Source organism: Pseudoliparis swirei, chromosome 9 (assembly GCF_029220125.1).
Source record: "Pseudoliparis swirei isolate HS2019 ecotype Mariana Trench chromosome 9, NWPU_hadal_v1, whole genome shotgun sequence".
Taxonomy (NCBI): Eukaryota; Metazoa; Chordata; class Actinopteri; order Perciformes; family Liparidae; genus Pseudoliparis; species Pseudoliparis swirei.
In genome coordinates, this window is record NC_079396.1 from 8,602,584 (window position 1) to 8,623,216 (window position 20,633).

General features: G+C 42.4%; 1 protein-coding gene across 6 annotated transcripts in view; it reads left to right on the top strand.

Annotated features, from left to right (window-relative positions):
- sema3b (sema domain, immunoglobulin domain (Ig), short basic domain, secreted, (semaphorin) 3B) overlaps nt 1-20,633 on the top strand; it is a 72,898-nt gene that overhangs the window by 43,150 nt on the left and 9,115 nt on the right. For 5 of the 6 annotated variants that reach the window (XM_056422753.1, XM_056422757.1, XM_056422758.1 and 2 more), the window contains exons 2-9: nt 4,986-5,603; nt 7,150-7,307; nt 8,551-8,613; nt 17,569-17,688; nt 18,022-18,115; nt 18,255-18,374; nt 18,477-18,619; nt 18,757-18,871. In XM_056422753.1, coding sequence (XP_056278728.1) covers nt 5,435-5,603; nt 7,150-7,307; nt 8,551-8,613; nt 17,569-17,688; nt 18,022-18,115; nt 18,255-18,374; nt 18,477-18,619; nt 18,757-18,871 — 982 coding nt within the window. In that variant the 5' untranslated portion in view covers nt 4,986-5,434. Of the gene's footprint in view, nt 1-4,676; nt 4,714-4,985; nt 5,604-7,149; nt 7,308-8,550; nt 8,614-17,568; nt 17,689-18,021; nt 18,116-18,254; nt 18,375-18,476; nt 18,620-18,756; nt 18,872-20,633 lie in introns of those variants that run through there. The other variant, XM_056422756.1, reaches the window with a different exon arrangement.

A 20,633-nucleotide genomic window follows, 5' to 3' on the forward strand; every position in this document is an offset into this window, starting at 1 on the left:
CGATCACATGGTTTGAAACAATAACGTGGTCACAGCTGCAATCATTATAAAAGTCATACTTCTTTTATATGCTAGCTGCATTCTGCTTCCTCTGGAACTCGTTTGTGAAAGTCTGCAGCGTGTTGACATGCAGCCAGGCCGCCCCGCATCACCTGCTCTTCCTCCCTCGTTTCTCTGCCCGTTTGAGGCGTCCCGCTTTCATGTGTTATGGTTATTCAGTTCTCAGGGATTTTCTCTAACAGCTGAGGACGGAATGCATCGAGTGTGGAGGTCCAACTTTTGACATACTTGCTGCACTTGTACTTCTATGTAGTAACTTAAATATCACACACCTGCATGCTGATCACCACCGGCCCTTTTCTTTAAACAGTTAACTTAGTGGGTGTTTTCCCAACATCACCCCTGAAAGCAAAGTTTTAACACTAAGATAAATGAAATATCAAATTGTCGAGGTTAGTCTTGACAGTGTGATGAATACACACCAGCACGCACACACCGTTACTCCGATATCCTCTGATAGGCTGTAGACCATGAGCACTTGGCCAATGTGTAATTCAAATAGCAATAACATGCCTGAAAGAAAACGTGGCATGGAACGTGTGAGTACAATTCCAATGCATTTCCAAAAAGTCATAATTCAATTGTATTTTAACTGTGAACACATAACGGTCACATTTCTCCTTTTAAGGGAAATTGACTGAACCCTTACATCATCCTGCCTCCTCCCTTCGGTATCCCCCTGCTCGTCTTCATCACTTCCTCTTCCTCTGCTCTCTTTTAACCCATCATACTTCAGTTCCTTTGTGTTTTAAAAGCAGCCTCTATTTGCAGGGACAAATTCTCCATGGAGATCGGCAGTACACAAGTGGACATAAACAAATGTTATTTCAGTGATTAATAACTCGGTTTGATTTAACGAATGGCCGGAAGAATAAATAAGAATCATCGCAATCCATATGCCATTTTATTATTATTTTTGTCTCATTGTTTCACGCGATGGTGCAATTTCTTTCTTTTCCTGATGTTAGATTTTTAGATTTTAGCATTCTTGCAATTCAGATCCTCCATAATTTGCTTAATCTTCCCCCCGCCACCAACCTCCCATAAGACAAACTGGTGCAAAAGCCACCAGTAACCTGCTGTTTCAGTCATTTTGTTCTGTAAAGCTGAGAGCCCTCCCTCCTCATCCTCCTCCTCCTCACCCTCTCCACCTCATTCTTCTTCTTCCTCCCTCCATCCAGCCCTCCTTCCTTTCATTTCTCCGTCGCAGGGAGGCTTTGACTGGTTGGGAACCAGCCAGGGAAACTCTTTTCTCTTTGCAGGCAAAACAATTGGCTCCTTTCTCTACACCACCTCTCCCCTCGCTCATTTTCTCCTCCCTCCCTCTCTCCCTCCATCGTATTCTCTTTTTTTCCGTGGGACAGAGCTGAAGTGGTGTAACGTCTGTATATTGCTCTGTCCCTTCTACTTACATTGTCAACCTCTTGCCTCCGCTATCTCTTGCTCTCCCTCGATACTTCTATATCTTCTCTCCTCCACTCACCTTTTCTTATTACTTCATCCACAATTCATCCACCAAATTATTCCCCATCTCTTCTTTTTCTCACTTCCCCACCTTTTTCTCTCCAATGCCTCGTTATTTTTTTGCCTTCTCCTCTTCTCCCCCTTTTTGTATTTTTCCTATTTCCCATCGCTCCTTCTTCTCTCTCCTTTTCCCTCCAGTTGCAAGTGCTCTTCACATTCACGTACAATCCTTGGCCTCCAATAATGCCTCTTTTCTCTCATTCTCTGTCCCTAATAGCTTTTTCTCATCCCATCCTTTTATCCCCTTGTCTCTTTTGGTATCTCACTCTGTTGATTCCCTTTTTATTAGATGCTGAGTGTCTTCAACTCTCCTCATATTGTCTTCTCTAACCTGTGGTAGGGAAGGGCTACAGGTTAAACTGCTTGATTACCTTGTGGACTGCAGGCTTGCACTCTAACCTTACTTTGAAAAGTGTCTCTTGCCCTGGAGGCGGGTTGCTTTGTCTGCCTGGGTCTATTTAGGTTGTTTTTGACAGGACGGCTTGTCTCACCCCTTCCCCTGTCTCCGAAGAATCTCTCTCTTTTTCTCTTTATTTTTAATCCACTCCCTCTTGGCATGCCGCTGCTCCATGTCTATTGAAGCTGAACTGAATGCAAGTGTCAGTGGGCCCAATGGCTTTTTTTATTAAGATGCATTATGTAGCATGCAAGGACTTTGTGTATCTTTGTGTGTGGGGTGTGTGCGTGTGTGTTTGTGTGCGTGCGTGTTTGTGTGTGTGTTTGGGTTTGCAGATCTAAAGTGCTGAGAAGCAGGAGTTTGTATATGAGTATACGTATATGTTCCCGCACATAATTGTGTGTGTGCCTGCTCAGGGCTCTGGGAATAGACAAGACAATAATGCTCTTTTAAACTCCTCATGGCAGATTTGGAAGATACACACACACACACACACACATGATGACACACACAGTTTGGGGAGACTTCAGAGGAACAATGGGACTGGCCGTTCCTCTTACAGCGGCCGGCGAGAGTGTCCGGGCTTCACTGCTGCCCCTGTCACTCCACCTGTGACGTAAAGTGTCGCCGTGTGTGTTCTGTTTGCGTGTTGCTGATGAAAGCGCTGACGTCCCTCTCCTTGAAATACTGCAGCATCTTTACGGCGAGGTGCAGAACCTTGAGACTCACACACAGACTCTGTCTTTATTCTGGCACACACACACACACACACACACACACACTGCTAAACACCTGAACTCGGCAGATCAAAACTATAAAAGTATCCCAGATGAATAACACTTGCACATAGCTTCTTTGTGCAATTCTGAAACAGAAGGGTGTGTGTGCATTTGTCCATTTATGTGTGTGTGTGTGTGTGTGTGTGTGTGTACATTCTGCAGGTTATGAAGGATTTGATGTTACTGCTCAGCTCTGTCCTGTTGTGTTGTGGCCTGGGAGCGCTGAGCTTATGAGAGCTCTCCTGTCTTCACGCCTCAACAGCTCCATTATTCATAAAACCCTGTGCCAATAGCCTTGACGGGTCTGTGTGTGTGCGTGCGTGTGTGTGTGTGTGTGTGTGTGTGTGTGCGTGTGTACAATTTGTCTGTTGACTGCCTCTTTCTGTATTTCTGTATGCACATGTGATCACCGCAGCTTGCGCCAGAAGTTTTTTTTTTTAACGTTTTAAAATGAATCAAGTGAATTTGTTTTATTCAATTCAATTCAATTCAGTTTATTTGTACAGCCCAATTTCACAAATTACAAATTTGTCTCGGAGTGCTTTACAATCTGTACACATAGACATCCCTGCCCCAAAACCTCACATCGGATCAGGAAAAATAACCCTTCAGGGGGAAAAAAAGGGAAGAAACCTTCAGGAGAGCAACAGAGGAGGATCCCTCTCCAGGATGGACAGGTGCAATAGATGTAATGTGTAAAGAAATTATGCTTTGAAGACTGTGGACACAATGACATGCGTCAGGCTCAAAGCCACACTGTGATGTCCATCAAACGTCAGCTTTGGTCACCAATCATATATATATATATAATAAGAGTTTTGTGATCAAGAAAATCTGCAGCATCTTAAAAGGACCCACTTTGTACTTTGTAGCTATTCTCGTAAGACTACAAAGACTCTGGTGTTACCGTAACCTCGAGCTCCGCCACATCAGCGCCTGAGTCGGGATAAGAGCAGCTGGTCGTCGGCTCACTCGGCGATGTTCTTTGTTCTTGTGCTACTTGAGTCTAGTCTGTATACGGCTGCAAGGTTTGAGCAAGTTATGTGGGCCAGCGGGCCTGTTTAGTCCACACAGGCTTCCTTCAGTCATTTTGAAGGTTCTTATAAGCCATGTAAATAAAGTTAATAACTATTACTCTATTCCTGATATTGCCCCATCCATTGTAATCAGATGCAGTTGTCTGGGGGGGGGGGGGGGGGGACAGACTGTCTGCCTGTTACTGACTGAGTGCCAACTGTGAGGTGTAATATAATAAAGGAGACTGTTTCTACTGAAAGGCTTTATTGTTACGGCCGATCGCAGAGTCCAAAGTACTGAAAGGGAGGCGTGTGTGAGTGTGTGTCTGTCCAGTGCACACTTTTGACTACACAACCTTCATATACATGTAGACATGTAGGCTTACAAACCAGTGACCTCCTTTCTGCTCCTGCTGTGGTCGAGTTGTGGTTTCACACGCTCACAAGCGAGGCGCAATGTTATTGGGGATTTTTTACGCAACAATAACAAAACTGTCACTCTAAATCTGACTCCAGTTCTCAAATTACTTTATAGAGATTCAATTTTCTGTTTTCCCTGACCATGCGCAATGGACAGAAAGTACCCATACACCCGGAAACTGCACAGTATAGAAGCTGTGTGCAGAGATGATGATTAAAGCCAACAGTTTGAAGCTTTGAATATGTTGTAATGTAATTTATCTACTACTGTGTAATGCAATATTGAGACCAAATCTTATTACAAAAGCAAACAGTTTTTTTCTTTTGCTTTGTGATGCAATCATACTGTACATCCAACCACGTCACTGTCGGCTCATCATGTCGAGAGAGAGATCTCATCTGGAGAGAGAGAGAGAGAGAGAGAGAGAGGCCGCTTTGAATTGGCAGTGCCGCAGACGGGAGGAGATTGCGCTTGGCTTGGCAGTGGCACGGCCGATCTCTGTCACACACACACACGGTCAGTGTGAGTGTTTTGGATGCTGTCCCTGGGTCTCTTTGTAATGTGAAGAGATTATAGTGTTGTTGCCATAATGGAGGCTGGCGTTAACACAGCCTGGCATGGGCATCAATCTGACTCTGGCTAAATATACTGTACCTCAGACACCAATGCGTGTGTATGTGTGTGTGTGGGTGTGTGTGTGTGTGTATGCTGGGGTATCCCTGGCACATGCAAACGAATGCTTGAAGTGTCCATTTCTAAATCCTCTCCCTTTCTGTCTCTATTTTTAGGTATCTGTGCCCACGTTTTGTCCTGTCTTGGAGGTGAGAGGTGAACTTTGTCGTCCTTCACAAGAGGAGCAGTGAATCTACCAAGAGAGACTCTTCAGAAGCAAGGAGGGCGTTATCGAGATTACGCTGAATATTAAGATCTTGAAAGGAAGCCAGGGAGCGACCACAAGCTCTGCTTAAACAAACACCGAGACAGAGAATCTGTTTTGGGCTCAGAGAGCTGAGCTGATACTGAGTCCTCGCCAAACAGGAACTAAGCCCAAACCAAGGCCGGTGGATCATATATACGGACAAATAAACGAGTTTCCTTTTGTTCTAAATCGGAATCAGACTCTAACAAAAAATATTAAAACAAACATTGAGCTTTAATGTGAACAGGAATCTAGGCTGAATACCACAATAAAGTCACTTCTCATACTCAAACGTTAAGTTGACTTTGAAAAGGAAAGATGATGACCATGATGATGATGATGGTGGCCATGATGGTCACCTCCAGCTGTCTTTTCCTGCTGGGACTGGCCACCGCCAATGCTTCCTCGGGCACCATGACCCGCACTTCCTCTGTATCTACATCCTCCTCTTCCTCCTCCTCACCCCGTATGAAGCTCTCCTACAAAGGTAAGATCCACCGCTTTGAGAAGGAAAGAAGGGACATTTCCCTTGTGTACTCTGGAGTGTTTGAGTTGTCTACTGCCCATAATGTGTATGTGATTTTGTGTACAGTACGTGGACTCGCATATACACACACACACTCATGCATCATGTGAGCTTCCGCAATATCCTTTTCAAAGTAAACAGTCCTGAACAGCAGCCAGCTGTAATTTGCAGTTAGTGTGATAAACAGCCACATACAAACAAACACACACACACACACACACACACACAGACACACACACCCCCCCACACACACACACACACACACACAGTGGCGGGGTTTGGAGAAGGCAGCTCAACACAACCACATAAACCAGGGATGTGTTCCATCATTGAGAGCCGGCTCTTCCAGCCTGACCTCACCAAGGACACGAGGCTCGCTGAAGGCCGTGTGCCCAGCTCAGACATGCGCTCCCTTTCATTTAGGCTGACGGGAACATGAAACACACAGGGTGGAAAGACAGCTGAATATTTTAGTTTTAGTCGACACATGCAGGACTGAACGAGATCTTGATGACCTCATGTATCACTTACATTATTTTTGATTTAATTTCGCCTGCAGGTATGCATAACAAAGTCAAGAGCCGCCCTCTTTTTTTTTAACCCAGTAGAGTATTCAGTAACGTCTAAGAATCTAAGTAAAAGGTGAGGTGCAGGCGGAGTCTTCTGTGGGCCCCAGGTTATCATCATCTCAGCATGTTGGAGCTGGATGATAAACACATTTGCTAAAACTGGCACATTAATATAAAATAGGAGCAGACCTACAGACCTACGGCAGCTGTTGGGATGGCGTCGGAGTCACTTAATACAAGTTATGAATTAGAACAATGGCAGACTAATAAATCCATTTTAAAGCCTGAGCAAAGCGGGCTGTTTTCTTTTGAGCTCCTCGTTTAAGCGTAGGCCAGCAGAGGAGGATGCACTCCCTTAATTTCTTCAGCTTCTTAGGCCAAGATTACTGTTTTCTTTCCATGACTTGGGGTAACTATTATAGCTTGAGTTGACAACTATAAGCTGAATTTTCCTGGACACTGTTCCCCCAACATTTGTTCGTACCAGTTTTGAAACAGTATGACACTCATTTTTTCCATTGAAACCAACGGTGTCATTACTGTCAGAGGAGTTTGTCCTGCCTGGTCACAAGTCACTGGACCGAGGAGACGGACACCAAATAAAAACTGTAGAGCTAAAATTAGAAGGTACTCTTCTTCATCAACCAGGTGACTTGTTGCATCCTCGTGGATGACCAACTGATCTGAAGACTGATGCTTTGAAGCTGCTTTATGATATTGTGACCGGTTACGTGTAACTTTATTGAAGACGTACTCCTCAAAGAATGAGAACACGGATAATGACGAGAAATACATTTATTTTTACTGTTGACAGTGCGTTGTACATTTTGTCTCAGTTTGAATTGAAGGTTTCTATTTGTCTATGTACGGAAGTACCAGAGGGCCATGAAACAGATGCATTAAGCGTGTGGTTGTCCTCTACATGTGTGCACTTTTAGAGTTGCAGCAGTTCCACGGCGTGCGGAGGTTCGAGCTGGAGCGTTCGTGCTGCTTCAGCGCTCTGCTGCTGGACGAAGAGAGAGGCCGCCTCTTCGTCGGGGCCAAGAACTTCCTGCTGTCGCTATCGTTAGACAACATCGTCAAGCAGGAGCACAAGGTCGGTCAGAACCAAAACCGGTTAGAAACTATCGTCAGGAACTATTTTTGTTGGACAGATTAACCTAAATATAGCGAATTGTTACTGGCTCAAAGCATAATAAAACCATGAAAAATGTGGAAGAACGGAAGGTTTGGTGGTTATAGATTATTCTTTTTAACATGTTTATTATTATTATTATAATTAATATAATAATAATAAATATTATTATTATTGTGTTAATTGACTACAATGCGTTTACAATTCTCACAAGCTCAGAATGTTATGTCTCTGAAACATGTCAGTTATTGCTCTGTGCTCCGATTAGAAACCATATGTGCCTCTTATGATAAAATGACTTTATTACTTCAGTTGGCGTTAACAACTGAGTAGATTTATTAAAAACAGAGCAGATAGGTTTTTTTTACGACCACTGTCCTATTGTATGATTCCTAAAAATCATTTGTTATTGTTGTCAAGCCACACATGCTTTATGGTTTTGTTTCCATGTGGAACTAAAGGTATGGAGGAAGGAGAAATAATTAACTGATACTTTTTACCAGCATGCTCCTTTGAAAATGACAATCATATTCTTGCACACATGTGACCACTCAAGTGAGCGGCTAACCATAGAAGAAAGATACATGTGGGAGTGATAGAGAAAGGTAGAAAATCAAAGAGGTGGACAGAGAAGAAAAGAGAGAATGTATCCCCCCCCAAAAAATTGCGATTGATATCTAAATGACCCAACCTGATTGAAACCATTCCCTTTGGACTCATAACCAAGGCACACTTGAATACACATTGCCGCAGCTTCACATGTATACCGAAATGTACACACTAGAAAAACATTGGGTTCACTTAAATGCATAGAGAACCATAGATATAAATACAGACCACTAAAAACATCTGTTCACAGCTGTTTGGAGTAAATTACATATACGCGCTTGCTGCGTTAGATGTGAAGCCTCTGTCGGTTTGGGGTTTATGGGCGAGTTTGATTTATGACCCGAGTGTGAAGAGTATCCATAGCTGAAGCGGTTTTTCAATGCGGTGGGGTCATCCTTCTTTACAATGAGAAGGGAGAACGAGGAGGGGTCTCATTTGCTATCTTTGGGGCTTTATTATTCAATTAGAAGGAACAAACGTATTATTTTTAGTGTTTAAAAGTTTGAAGTTGTAAAGTTTTCTTTATTTGATCAAAACGTACGAGATTCAGATTACAAGGGATAAAATCATCTGACCTTTGGCTGTTGTGTTTCAGATCTACTGGCCCGCTCCCGTCGACTGGAGGGAGGAGTGCAACTGGGCCGGCAAGGATATCACTGTGAGTCCCATTACAACACCTACTCTGTGTATTAGACATCCTCTCATGGGAAATGTAAAGACCGAGCTTTTTGACCAAAGTTAAGAGACTCTACGACTGATCAGCGAAACAAACCGACGGTGCACGAGTCATACTCCGTTACATAAAATTGGTTTTAACACACCAGCCTACAGACAATGCCCACAGAGATAAATAAGAGGTCTGAGGAGCTCCTCGTGGAGGACCGCCCGTTCCTTCCCGGAACCAGACAATGCCACCTTTTAATCCACTGGAGTCATGGGAGTCATCACAAGACAGAAACACCAGGTTTAAACTAATAACATGTGATAATAGGTGCAACACTCCTCCTTTTGGACCTGCCCTGTTGTAACATCACACCCTCAAAATCTGTTTGCTTGAATCCTTTCTGACTGGCTTAGTGTTACACACTACCGACGGCTTCTTACATTTTGATGTGATGACGTAAAGAGGTCCCAATCAAAGAACGCCGACACTGTGATAACAGGTTTATTGTAATGAAAGTGGAGATGGCTGGAGACGGCAGAAGTGGAATGGAGAGCAGCTGGAGAGAGCAGGTTGGCAAGCAGCCCAGCTGGTAAACAGGCCGACAGGAATCCTGGAGCACAGGGATCAAACAAGCATTAATTCAGGGAACAAGAAAATGGGTCAAACTATTCACACATATTCTTAATCTAGAGGCCTTGCTGCAGCTTCCACAGTGGTTGAAACAGCACACTTGAGGAAAAGCGTGGGGTTGATATGCAGGAGAGCAGATTTTAGTGAATTAGATAAACGATGTTTGCACAGGCTTGATTCTTGGAAAACCAGATTTCTTTTAGCCATGTAACCATACTTGTTAGAGTTTGAATCAGATTTACATATATATATACATACAAACATACATACATATATACATATACATACATGTATGTATATATGTATATATACACATATACACGTACACATATTACATTACATTTTGCTGGCGCTTTTATCCAAAGCGACTTACAATCATGTTTCATTCATACACCATCGACATACAGCTACAGGGAGCAATTCAGGGTTAAATGTCTTGCTCAAGGACACATTGACTAGGGCGGGGATTGAACCGCCAACCCCCTGATTCAAAGATATTTGCATGTATATATGTATATATACATGTACAGTTTACATATGTATGTATATACATACATACATACAGAGTAAGTATTGCTGTGACAGCAATACAAAGAAAAATAAGGAAAAATTGAAGTTTTTGTGAAAAGTCTCCTTACAATTGACGAGTCAAATAGAGGAGCATCTTGAAGCACCAATACCCTTAAAGCACAGTAATTAAGATATGGTTCCAAAATAAGGACGGGGGGTACAGGACAAACCTGTTAATTGACCTAAACACGTGTTGGGTCACAACAGGTTGCATTGTGCTTTAACTGTTATTTTACAGGGAAAGTTTGGTTGAGGTTCAGGACTAATGTTTAACTCACGACCTAATGTGATCGGCCACCCTGCTACTCCAAACTTTGTGTTTCAATTTTCTATTTTAATCTACAGAAGACCAACATCTAGTTTCCAAAAATATGTAGTGTAAATAGTGTATGTGATGATTATGTGTCTAAATGCGATGGAGTCTGGGCTGAGCAGGCTCGGCTTCATTGACCGACATGTGGAGGCCACCGAGAGCCCAAAGACCACCCAGGATTACATCACACACAATTAGCAAACTCATATAGTTTGCGTGCGCGCCCGCAGGTGGGCGCACTTGTAAAACAGTAACTTCCCATCAATGCTCCCTGACATGCCTATATATACTGTATTCTTGTGTTTAACAGAGCGTGTGTACATTTGTTACATGTATGTTCAAGTGTTCGATGGGTGTGCGTCTTTTTATGTGTGTGTGTGTGTGTAGGACAAACCCTTCATCAGTGTGATTACACAGCTGGAGCAGACAGACAACGAGCTCCATTCATTCAAAACCCCAGGCTCCAGTTTCACCTGACCAGGAGTCTGAGTGTGTGTGTGTGTGTGCGCGCTCGTGTGTGTGTGCTCAGGTTTCTGTGTGTATGTGTTCTGTCTGTGTGTGTGTGTGTGTTTGTTTGAAAGAGAGAGTAACATTGGGGATGGGCGGAGAGTGATGGAGAGAATGAGTCAAATCTCTCCAAAGGAAGAATGGGAGGAGAGGTGGAGGGAGAAAGAGATAAGGAAACAAAGAAAAGAAATTTGGGGGAATTTTCAGCCAAACGTTGCATTGAGGAGCTTTCCCCTGGCCAGTTGTTATTCCTGCTTTTCTGGTCTTTGAAACGTTATTTTCATCCTTTGTTTAACACACTCCCCGCGTATCCCTTTTGACTTTTGGTGTATTTGTGAACATTCACCCGCACACAGCGCTGACCTGACCTCACACCGTTGACCCTAATTTCAGAGAAGTGTTTCCCTGTATTTTCTCTCTCTCTCTCTCTCTCTTCCCGTGCTCTCTGTGTATCTCATATTAGTTTTTCTCTCTGAACCAGAGGTTTCTCATGTTGATTACGACCCCCTCAGTCTTCCCATTGTCGATCTGTATTTGCTTGAGGAATCTTTTTTTTCTTCACAGCCAGTCACCCTCACATTAGCCCTTTTACTGTCGGATCGGTCTATTTTACACTGTAATGCTGCTAATTAGCAAATTTGCTGTGCAATTATAGACAAGTAAAAACACTTGAATTAATGCGAGATGCTAAAGTGTATGTTGTTAAGTATAATTAAATACATGCATCTACACTACACTGCCTTTATATTATATAATTACTCTTTATTAGGAGTGTCTTCATGTCGCGAAGATTGTGCCGAGGACATTACCACAGGGATTTAATCTCTGGCAAGGTTGCTTCTTTTTGGCCCGGCCGTCTTCGATAGATCAGATCCTTGTCACCACATATTCTGGCTGAAGAGACCTTTGGTCAAATCATACATTCATTTGAACAAACCTGGAGATGTGGATGACGATTCAGAAGTCTGGAACCGTAGTAACATCTTGTGGACCGTGGCAAGATGGTGGTGGACAGCATGCACTTCCTGCACTCTATGCTCACCCTTTCGTCTCAGAAGATTTACTTTACCAACTTAGTCAGTAAAATTGCTGCCATTTGGCAGCAATGCAAATAATTCACCATTTTGAAAACCAGCGTGATGCAAACTTGTGCTTAAGAGAACCACCTTTGTTGCCACAGCAAGAACCACAGCAAGTCCATCCATCCATTATCCAAACCGCTTATCCTTCTTTTAGGGTTGCGGGGCGCTGGAGCCGATCCCGGCTGACATTGGGCGAAAGCGGGGTACACCCTGGACAGGTCAACAGTCCATCTCAGGGCACATATAGAGACAGACAACCATTCATGCTCACATTCACACCCACGGGCAATTTAGAGTTCAATTAACCTGCATGCATTTGGACTGTGGGAGGAAGCCGGAGGAGAACCCGGAGGGAACCCATGCTGCCACGGGGGAGAACTCCACAGAAAGACCGCCCAGACCGGGCGACAGTGCTAGCCACTACACCACCGTGCAGCCCCCACAGCAAGTCATTTGAACAATTATGTTTTGATAAGTGTCTCCTAGTCCTGTAACATTATTTATAAGGGACTTCCCATATTAGCAAGAAAGCAAAAAAAAGCATATATCCCAAAACGTAAATCTGTTACTTTAAAGGTTGGGAAAGTTTTCTGTGGTCGTATACACTATATTTGTATGTGTGTGTTTATGTGGCATTACATACATTGAAATGAATTATCTACAATTTGCTAGCTAGCTAAAGAAAATAGTTTTCCAGCCCAGTACACACATTCACGCTAGCTCAATAAAATACACTCAAGGCATGTGATGGGCTCCACATAAAGACAAGTAGCCTAACAACACTTCTTCACTCACACACACACCGCTAAAGCACAGCAAAAAGCCACCTAACATGCATAGAGAACCACCAACACAAACACAGACACATGCACATAAACACAGACAGTGGCAGTAAACAGTTAACTGTTCACCGAGACACTCGGTCTGACTCAGCACTCTGACTGTGGAGTTGGAGCCATATTTAAACCTCAAAAAATAGAATAGCATTGTGTTTACGCTGTCACGTTTAAGCCGATTAAAAGAAGATCGCCGGTTAAAATCCATCGACCCACTGGGAAGTTGTGGGTAAAGAGATTAATGTTGAGGTTGAGCGATGGCATACACTTAAAACCTGAAACTGCCCTCACCACAAAGATAACAGCGTTGGTCGTTTGTTTGAAGGACTGAAATAACTAATGCGTCCACATTTTCCTTTCATAGAAAGTCTTTTCTTGACAGCAGAAGGCCTTTCATATAATGATCCCATCAGCAGTGTTTGACACTGGAGCATAAAGCTCGTGTTTCCTGTCCTCTACAAACAGAGTTGGTTTCTATAAGTGGATACATTTTGTTGCCCACCTTGAAAACAGGAACAGGAATCTACGGTCATGCCTAGTGACCATGTGACGCTGTCCTTAGGCTAACGTGCTGATGTTTAGCAGGAATAATGTTTACCATGTTCACCAACTTAGTTTAGTGTGTTAGCATGCTAAGAGTCGCTTATTAGCACTCAAGACAAAATACAGCTACATCTGATGATAATAAAAGAGTTTGTAGGTATTTGGTTATAAACCAAAATCAAGTCAAACACATTGAGGAAGACATAAATGTCTTACCAAATTTCCTATTAATCCGTCCAATATTTTACATTTATATATTTAACTAAAAACTGTCAATATCAAGCTTATGGTGGTGCAGAAAAGTCTGTTTTATCCTCCGGGGATAACAACGGTCTCGACAAACTATCATGCCAATCCACCCAATAGTAGCCAAAGAACCGCCCATTGTTGCCATCCAGAGAGTCAAGGCGCTGGCATCGTGTCTGCAAAATACTCAAGCTTTTTATTTTGATGGGTAAAATACCAGTAATTAGTCATTTAGGGACTTGAAGTGTATTTGAGCCAGAACGCTAAACCTCAACTATTGTGTGAAGCAGCTTTGTGTCTTCTCCTGAAAACTACTGACTATTTGACTTTTACTAGAATTATTGAGTAGGTCCCTGTTGATCCTCCCTGTGTGGAGATTCCCTTTACTCACTGAAACAATTGAGCATTTCAATCCAACTAATCAAAAAACAGGAAACCCTGCCCTGCCTTCGATGTGTTCCTTGGTGATATTATTACAGCTGGACAGATTGTTGAAGGTTAGAGTGCAGAAATAATTCTGCCAAAGGAGAAATATGTCAGGCAAACGCCAACGCTGGTATACATAGTCCTGTTCAGCAGAAGCATTCAGAGGCATTCCTGGGATTACATAATGTTGTGTCTCATGGCTGTCTACTGTGCGTCATCGGCCTGCATGTTCAGTCAAAGGCTCTGAAACCATCCACTTTATTCAAGTTTACTGCGCCACTGGGATTCTTTGCTCTCAGAGACATTCACAACAGAAGAAAAATATATCGGATCTTTTATCACAATGCACTAAAACAGCCGAAAATGTGCATTTAAAAAAAATATCCATGCCAGATAAAGAAAGGGGAAGAAAATGAGGGACATTGTTTTTAAATATTCACAGATTTTGGCCAAGTTAGCTGTCTAAAGATTACAATAAATAATATCTAACAACTATACCTCATAAGATGTGAGTATGTTACATAAACAACACTTATGGTATTAGTAGGGAGAAAGAAAATGCCTCTGACGTCCAATGTTAACGATCAAGAAAGATCATTGCAAAATTGAGAGAAACTGTACTTTTGTTTTGACTATATAAACCAAAAGGCTACGTCATGCTTGCATGAACACCGTGTTCATGTGAGACAGACAGAGGTGGAGAGAGGAAGCAGATAATGGCTGAAATAAGATAGATCGGGTTAATCATTTCTAGAATGGAGAGGATAAAGAGAGAAAAGGAAAAAAAGACATCCGCTGAGGAACAATACAGCTTTATAAGACGTGAAGGCAAAGACCTGCAGCTCAGGCCGCCGTGAGGTCACAGCCCACATTTTGCTCACAGTTTCAACTAATGAGTCTGTGGCGGGTCAAAGGTGAGCCAGTGAACCATTTCACACCCACACAGACACACCCACACACACAGGAAATGTGATGGCTAGCATAATTCACCTCCCTTGTTCTCCTCCTTCCTTTCTGATCTTTTCAAGGTCTTTCAAGCGTCTTCTCTCTCCTTACCTTTTCTTTTCCCCCCGCTTTCTTTCTCTTTGGTCACATCAGAGAATTGACTTTGTCGAACTCCTAGTCCGCTGACTCCTTCACCTTCCTCTGCACTCCGAGACACACACACACACACACACACACACACACACACCCCCACACGTCTTGAAATAGAATGAGACTGAGATTGAGCAGGAGGAGGTCTCGCTTCAGTGGGAATCATGGGGAAAGGGTTGATTGAAACGTGGCACGCGGTCGTTTCTTTGGAGGACCACGGGTGTTTGGAAGCTGTTGAGGTGTGTGTCAAAGTGTGTGTATGTTCATTCATTGTGCTAACACCCGTGTCAACGCAAGGGTGGAGGCTAAAAGTTGAGCGTGTGCACCTCTTTCCTTCATAGGAAACAGAGGTGTCCATTGTTAGTTAACAGCTTAATCGACCTATCGATTGGTTGAACACCTTCACATGTGCACACACACGGAAGCTTGTATGCAATCACACACCAACGACTCGGACTCTAACCCAGTGGTTTTCAAAGGCTGAAAAGCAGGCCTTTGTTCTCAACCACTGAGGTGTGTGTGTGTGTTTGTTTTCAGGCCTAATGAGCCACAATTCCGCTTGCCGCTGCTTTCACAACCTGGGTGTCTGTCCGTCACCCTCGGATGACACTTAAAGACAGAACAGATGGATAAAGAAAGACATTTGATTAAAAAAGGGAGTAAATGTGTAGGTAAAAGAGAGATTGAGAAACCGAATTAAATGGGAAATATTCCATCAACCTCCATCCATAATCAAAATATTTATCGTACGGGAAATGTGGTTCTGCCCCTTGGTATTAAAACACATCAATCCGAGAACTACACCTATGATGACAATTGATAAAAATGCAAATATTAAGCAAAGAAAATTGAGAGAAGCCCATCTTGTATTTCCCAAATGTACTTTGGATTGAAAATACACAAAACATGTCCATCAACAAATTAAATATGGATTAATCTGCTGACTTTGTGCTTGTGATTGAAGGTCAGATTCATTTGTATAAACCTCTTATCCAGGGGTCCAATAGTGTCTGTAATTTGATCTACAGACAGATGCTAAAATGGCCTGTCTGGAGAATAGTGGACAGAAGAAAAAGGGAGGGATTCAGATGTGTTTGTTTACAGCAAGATATCATTTAGTGAGACTATAGTTTTGAGGTGAACTTAACTTGTTTTGCGATTCCAACGCAGATGCTTGAAAGCATCGTATTAGCGGATTATGTGTTACCGAGCCCTGAAGACCACTGATAATCATGATGTTAGTCCTGCTAATCATAGTATTCATCTGCTATTCTCGTAAAGGGTAGCTGAAAAACAGGCCGATCTACTCTATGCATGGTGTAAAGATCAGGCCATAAAAGGTGTTTCCATCCAGTCTCTTCGGGTACAGTAAATCTATTTGTCCAGCTGTCTGCTGAGATCCAGCTTAATGTAACCTGACCCTCACATGGACAGATGTGACTTTGGGTCAATAACCCGCTGTCTCGATAAGAAGAGGAACAGACCGAAATAGGGATAGTGAAAGTTGATGATTTGAAGGAGGAAAAAGGAGGAAGATAATAGGACAAATTCTAAGTCAAATATTAAGTTTACAATTTCAGTTTAGAGGAAAACTTTAACTTGTGTATTGTGTGTGACATAAATTTGATACATTTGATGTGCCGGTTATATAATACACCATTAATTATCAGATGTATCAACAACTGAACCATACAGAGGATAAGGCAAAAATAAATGTGCATGACTTTCGTTAAAATTAATAGTTTCTAAATAACTGAAAAGGTGTATTTTCCAAAAATTAAGAGTTAGATATGTTAAATGTAATAACCTACATGAAGCAGGAAGTTATTTTGATGTAGAAATAGTCTGATAGATAACCCCAATATGTCATTTCACACTTAGTTTTTTTGTACAAATGAAAGAAAGGATATATAACACGTGAGTTAATGCGCTTCAGAGCTGCTGGTGGGCAGGTTCTGTTACCTGCACACAGCCAGGCAAGAAAAAAAGTCTTTATGCCGAGCTCAGCTAACCAGCTGGTGTCTGTGGCATTTAGTACGCAGCTACGAGAGCATTTTGGATCCTGACATCTGACTCTGAACAAGAAAGTAAACAAGTATATGACCAACAATGTAAAATACTAGAATGTATTCCACAAGCCACCAAGCTAAGAAGGACGCCTTCCTCTTTGGGTTCGTCTTCTCGTCCTATCTGTTGGTCATGAAAACCATCTACTGCTCAGTGTTTCACATAAAATGATGTCCATGTGTTTTATGAAATACAAACTGTGCAAGTGAAGCAGCAACACAGACATTGAGTAGCTCACACTCTCAGGCATGTTATACAAACCTTCATGTGAACACACACAACAGTCAAAAGTATAAGACACACACACACACACACACACGCTGTAGGCATGTGTGTACAGCCAGGGCACAAAGGCTGTCACAACAGTGTGTTAGAGGCGGAGCTAGAGACTCAACAGTGTTGTCACAGGCAGACAGGGTGAGAGTAGCTATGTGAGGAATGTACATCACACAGTCCGAGTTTTGTTAGTTCGTCTTGCACTTACAGGGATCCCCCCCCCCCCCCCATCATTTCTTTGTTTTCGTGACCTATAGTGACACTCATTGGACGTTGTGTACCTTTTACCTTGTTGTGTAAAAGTGTTTAAAGCCCTCAAGCAGCATCAACTAAAACTGTGTTTCTGTGTGTGTTTCAGTCCGACTGTGTGAACTATGTGAAGATTGTGCACCACTTTAACCGCACTCACCTGTACGCCTGTGGAACCGGGGCCTTCCATCCCACCTGTGCCTTCGTGGAGGTGGGACACAGGATGGAGGTGAGGAATACACAAAACTAAAGCAAAAGCTGAGCTGCAGTATTCTGGTTTTTATTGTTCTTTGTCAAAGTACATCACAAGATGCTTGGAAAGTGTAGCGTAGCAAACTTTACTCAAGCTATGCTGCAATATGGACTGATGCTATAGAAAAGGTGAATCATGGCGAAGAGTGAAGACAAATCCATCAAGCGTAGTTTCAGTTCACACTTTCAAATTAGTTTTCAGTTCCTCAAAACTAGTATCTCAACCCATAAAATATTTTGACAAAAGGAAGCAAAATGTCTGTGTGATCAAACTTCAAATCCAATCCTCCCTATCCTCATGCTCCTTCAGGACAATGTGTTCAGGATTGACCCCTCCAAGGTGGAGGACGGGAAAGGGAAGAGTCCGTATGATCCTCGCCACAATGCTGTGTCTGTTCTCGTCGGTAAGGAAACCCATGTACATTCATTATTATTGATTATCCAACAAATTTGTTGGATTATGTAATAGTTGTGATTGTTTTCTAACATTTTCATGCCATACTTTTTATCTGATTATGAGAGATGATTCAATCTGTTTCCTAGGTGATGAGCTATATGCAGGCGTGGCCACAGACTTAATGGGACGGGACTTCACCATCTTTAGAAGTCTGGGGAAACGCCCCTCCATCCGCACTGAACAGCATGACTCACGCTGGCTAAATGGTGTGTGTGTGTGTGCGTTTATGTGTCAGCTTAGTTAATTTTATATCATACCTGATTGTCTGGTCTCAACTGACATTGTTCATCTCTGTTTCCGTCTACCAGAACCAAAGTTTGTTGGTTCCTTTTGGGTACCAGAAAGTGAGAACCCTGATGATGACAAGGTATTTTTCTTCTTCCGCGAGACGGCGGTTGAGGCCCAGGGGCTGGGGAAGTCCACATACTCCCGCATCGGACAGCTCTGTAGGGTGAGTGATCGTTTCGTCAACCAAGTCCAATATTCCAATTAAAGCCGGTGTGATAAAGCCAGGCTCAGTCAACCTAGCTGCAGATTCTGGTACAAAATTCAGTCCTATTCTGTTTTGATTGTTTTGTCTTGAACCAGAATGACATGGGTGGTCAGCGAAGTCTGGTGAACAAGTGGACGACATTCCTCAAGACCCGTCTGATCTGCTCGGTGCCAGGAGCCGACGGCAGCGACACATACTTTGATGAGCTGCGTAAGTTCACATTGACAGAGTGTCTACTGTAGGCTGATCAACTTGTTTATGACTACAATGATGTTGAGCAAAGCGTGATGTCATAGTAATTGGTGTTTAAAGTGAGGGCCCTGCATACTCACACACATATCATCATGTGTGCCTTTTTTGGATTGAAGAAAGCCCACTTTTGAGTCTGAACTCCAGCCACATGTGGATCAATCCCCTGTTGAATAATGTGTCCCCGTTATCCATCCAAAATTGTACATTAAGAAAAATATATATTTTTCACAAGTTTTGAAAAGCTAAAAGAAGAGTTGAAATTTGTGCCGATTTTCTAACCCTGTTCTGCGTTGATTTTTTACCCAGAAGCATATTCTGTGGGTGCAAAGGGAGTGAAAGGATAATAAATTAAACTGGAATTCTGACCTTAATTGTAGATTACTATTCTGCCCCACATTCCTGCAGACTTGCAGAAAGCATGAGTTTGAGATACATTGGTAATATATTCTGGCCTGATCCAAAGCCAATGTTTGGGCTAGTAGTTCAGAGAAAGTGTCAGAGTCTTCATATGACAAAAAGTCAATAATAGGTTTTCATCAGACACGATCCAGAAGCCAGGCTGTATTTCCAAAGCATAGGTTGTTGGCAGATGAATATTTTGTAATAAAGAAATCATTTCTCTCTAAACTCATTCAATTTGTGTAACACTTTAATAGATAAAACAGCTTGAAGAGTGATCCCTGAACATTAAGATGAAGTGTAAATCATGTTGTCTGCTACAGTTGTCCCTTCGCTAAACCCGTCCTACAAGCTATTTTCCAGTCATAGCTTATTAGCCAGGACAAGCTCAGAATATTTTCAAACTGGGAGCATGCCGACTGCCATCGTTACTGGAGGTAACGCACATACAATGGATAAGTATATTTGTAGTAGGGTCATATCTGATGGCCTAAATCAGGTCACGTGGGAAAACGTTGTTTGCAGGGCGTAGACAAATAAAATGTTGACACTAAACCCAAATATACTTTGACCAAAATTTGAATGTTCGTATTTGAATGTATAAGGAATGGGAAGCTAAATAATGGTATAAAAACATCTCATAAAGTACAAACACAAAACCTACATTCTTGTGATTTAAATTGCAGCTTGCAGCAGTTTCAGCTCTTAAGGTGTTCATGATTTATCCCTCTGAACATATCTGTGCGCCACAATATGATCTGCCTTTGGGTTTATCTTGTAACGCAGTGAAAAGTGAACCAAGTGAAAGAATTTTTCCTCACCCCTTCGGCTAAGTCTGTCCATTACATTACCTCATAAGCACAATGAGTCCCTTATCTCTTGACCATAAGTGTTTTGACAATACCTGAGGCCGAATTTTTAGAAAGGACCTCCCTGTATAAATACCTCTGAACCTGGTGAAAAACCTACACACAACTTTTTAAGAGTACAATACTAGTTGGAGCAGTAATGTTTTTTTAACTGCAGTATTTCATGACTCCGTTCTTGGAGATGAATCTTGTTTGTGGCAGACCCCTAGCTATTAAAAAATGTTTTTATGAGACTCAATCTCGATAAAATAATGTTAAAAAAACACTGCTCGAGGCTGTAGGGAATTTTGTTTCCGTGTTATGACTAAGACATTGGTTAAACGTCTCTTTAAAGTAAACATTGCCATTGGGTTTTGCTTATCTTTCTCTCATCCTTTGACCTCTGGACTACCACCACCTGACCACAGTATGTGTGTGTGTATGTGTGTGCGTGTCTGTACGTTTGTCCGTCC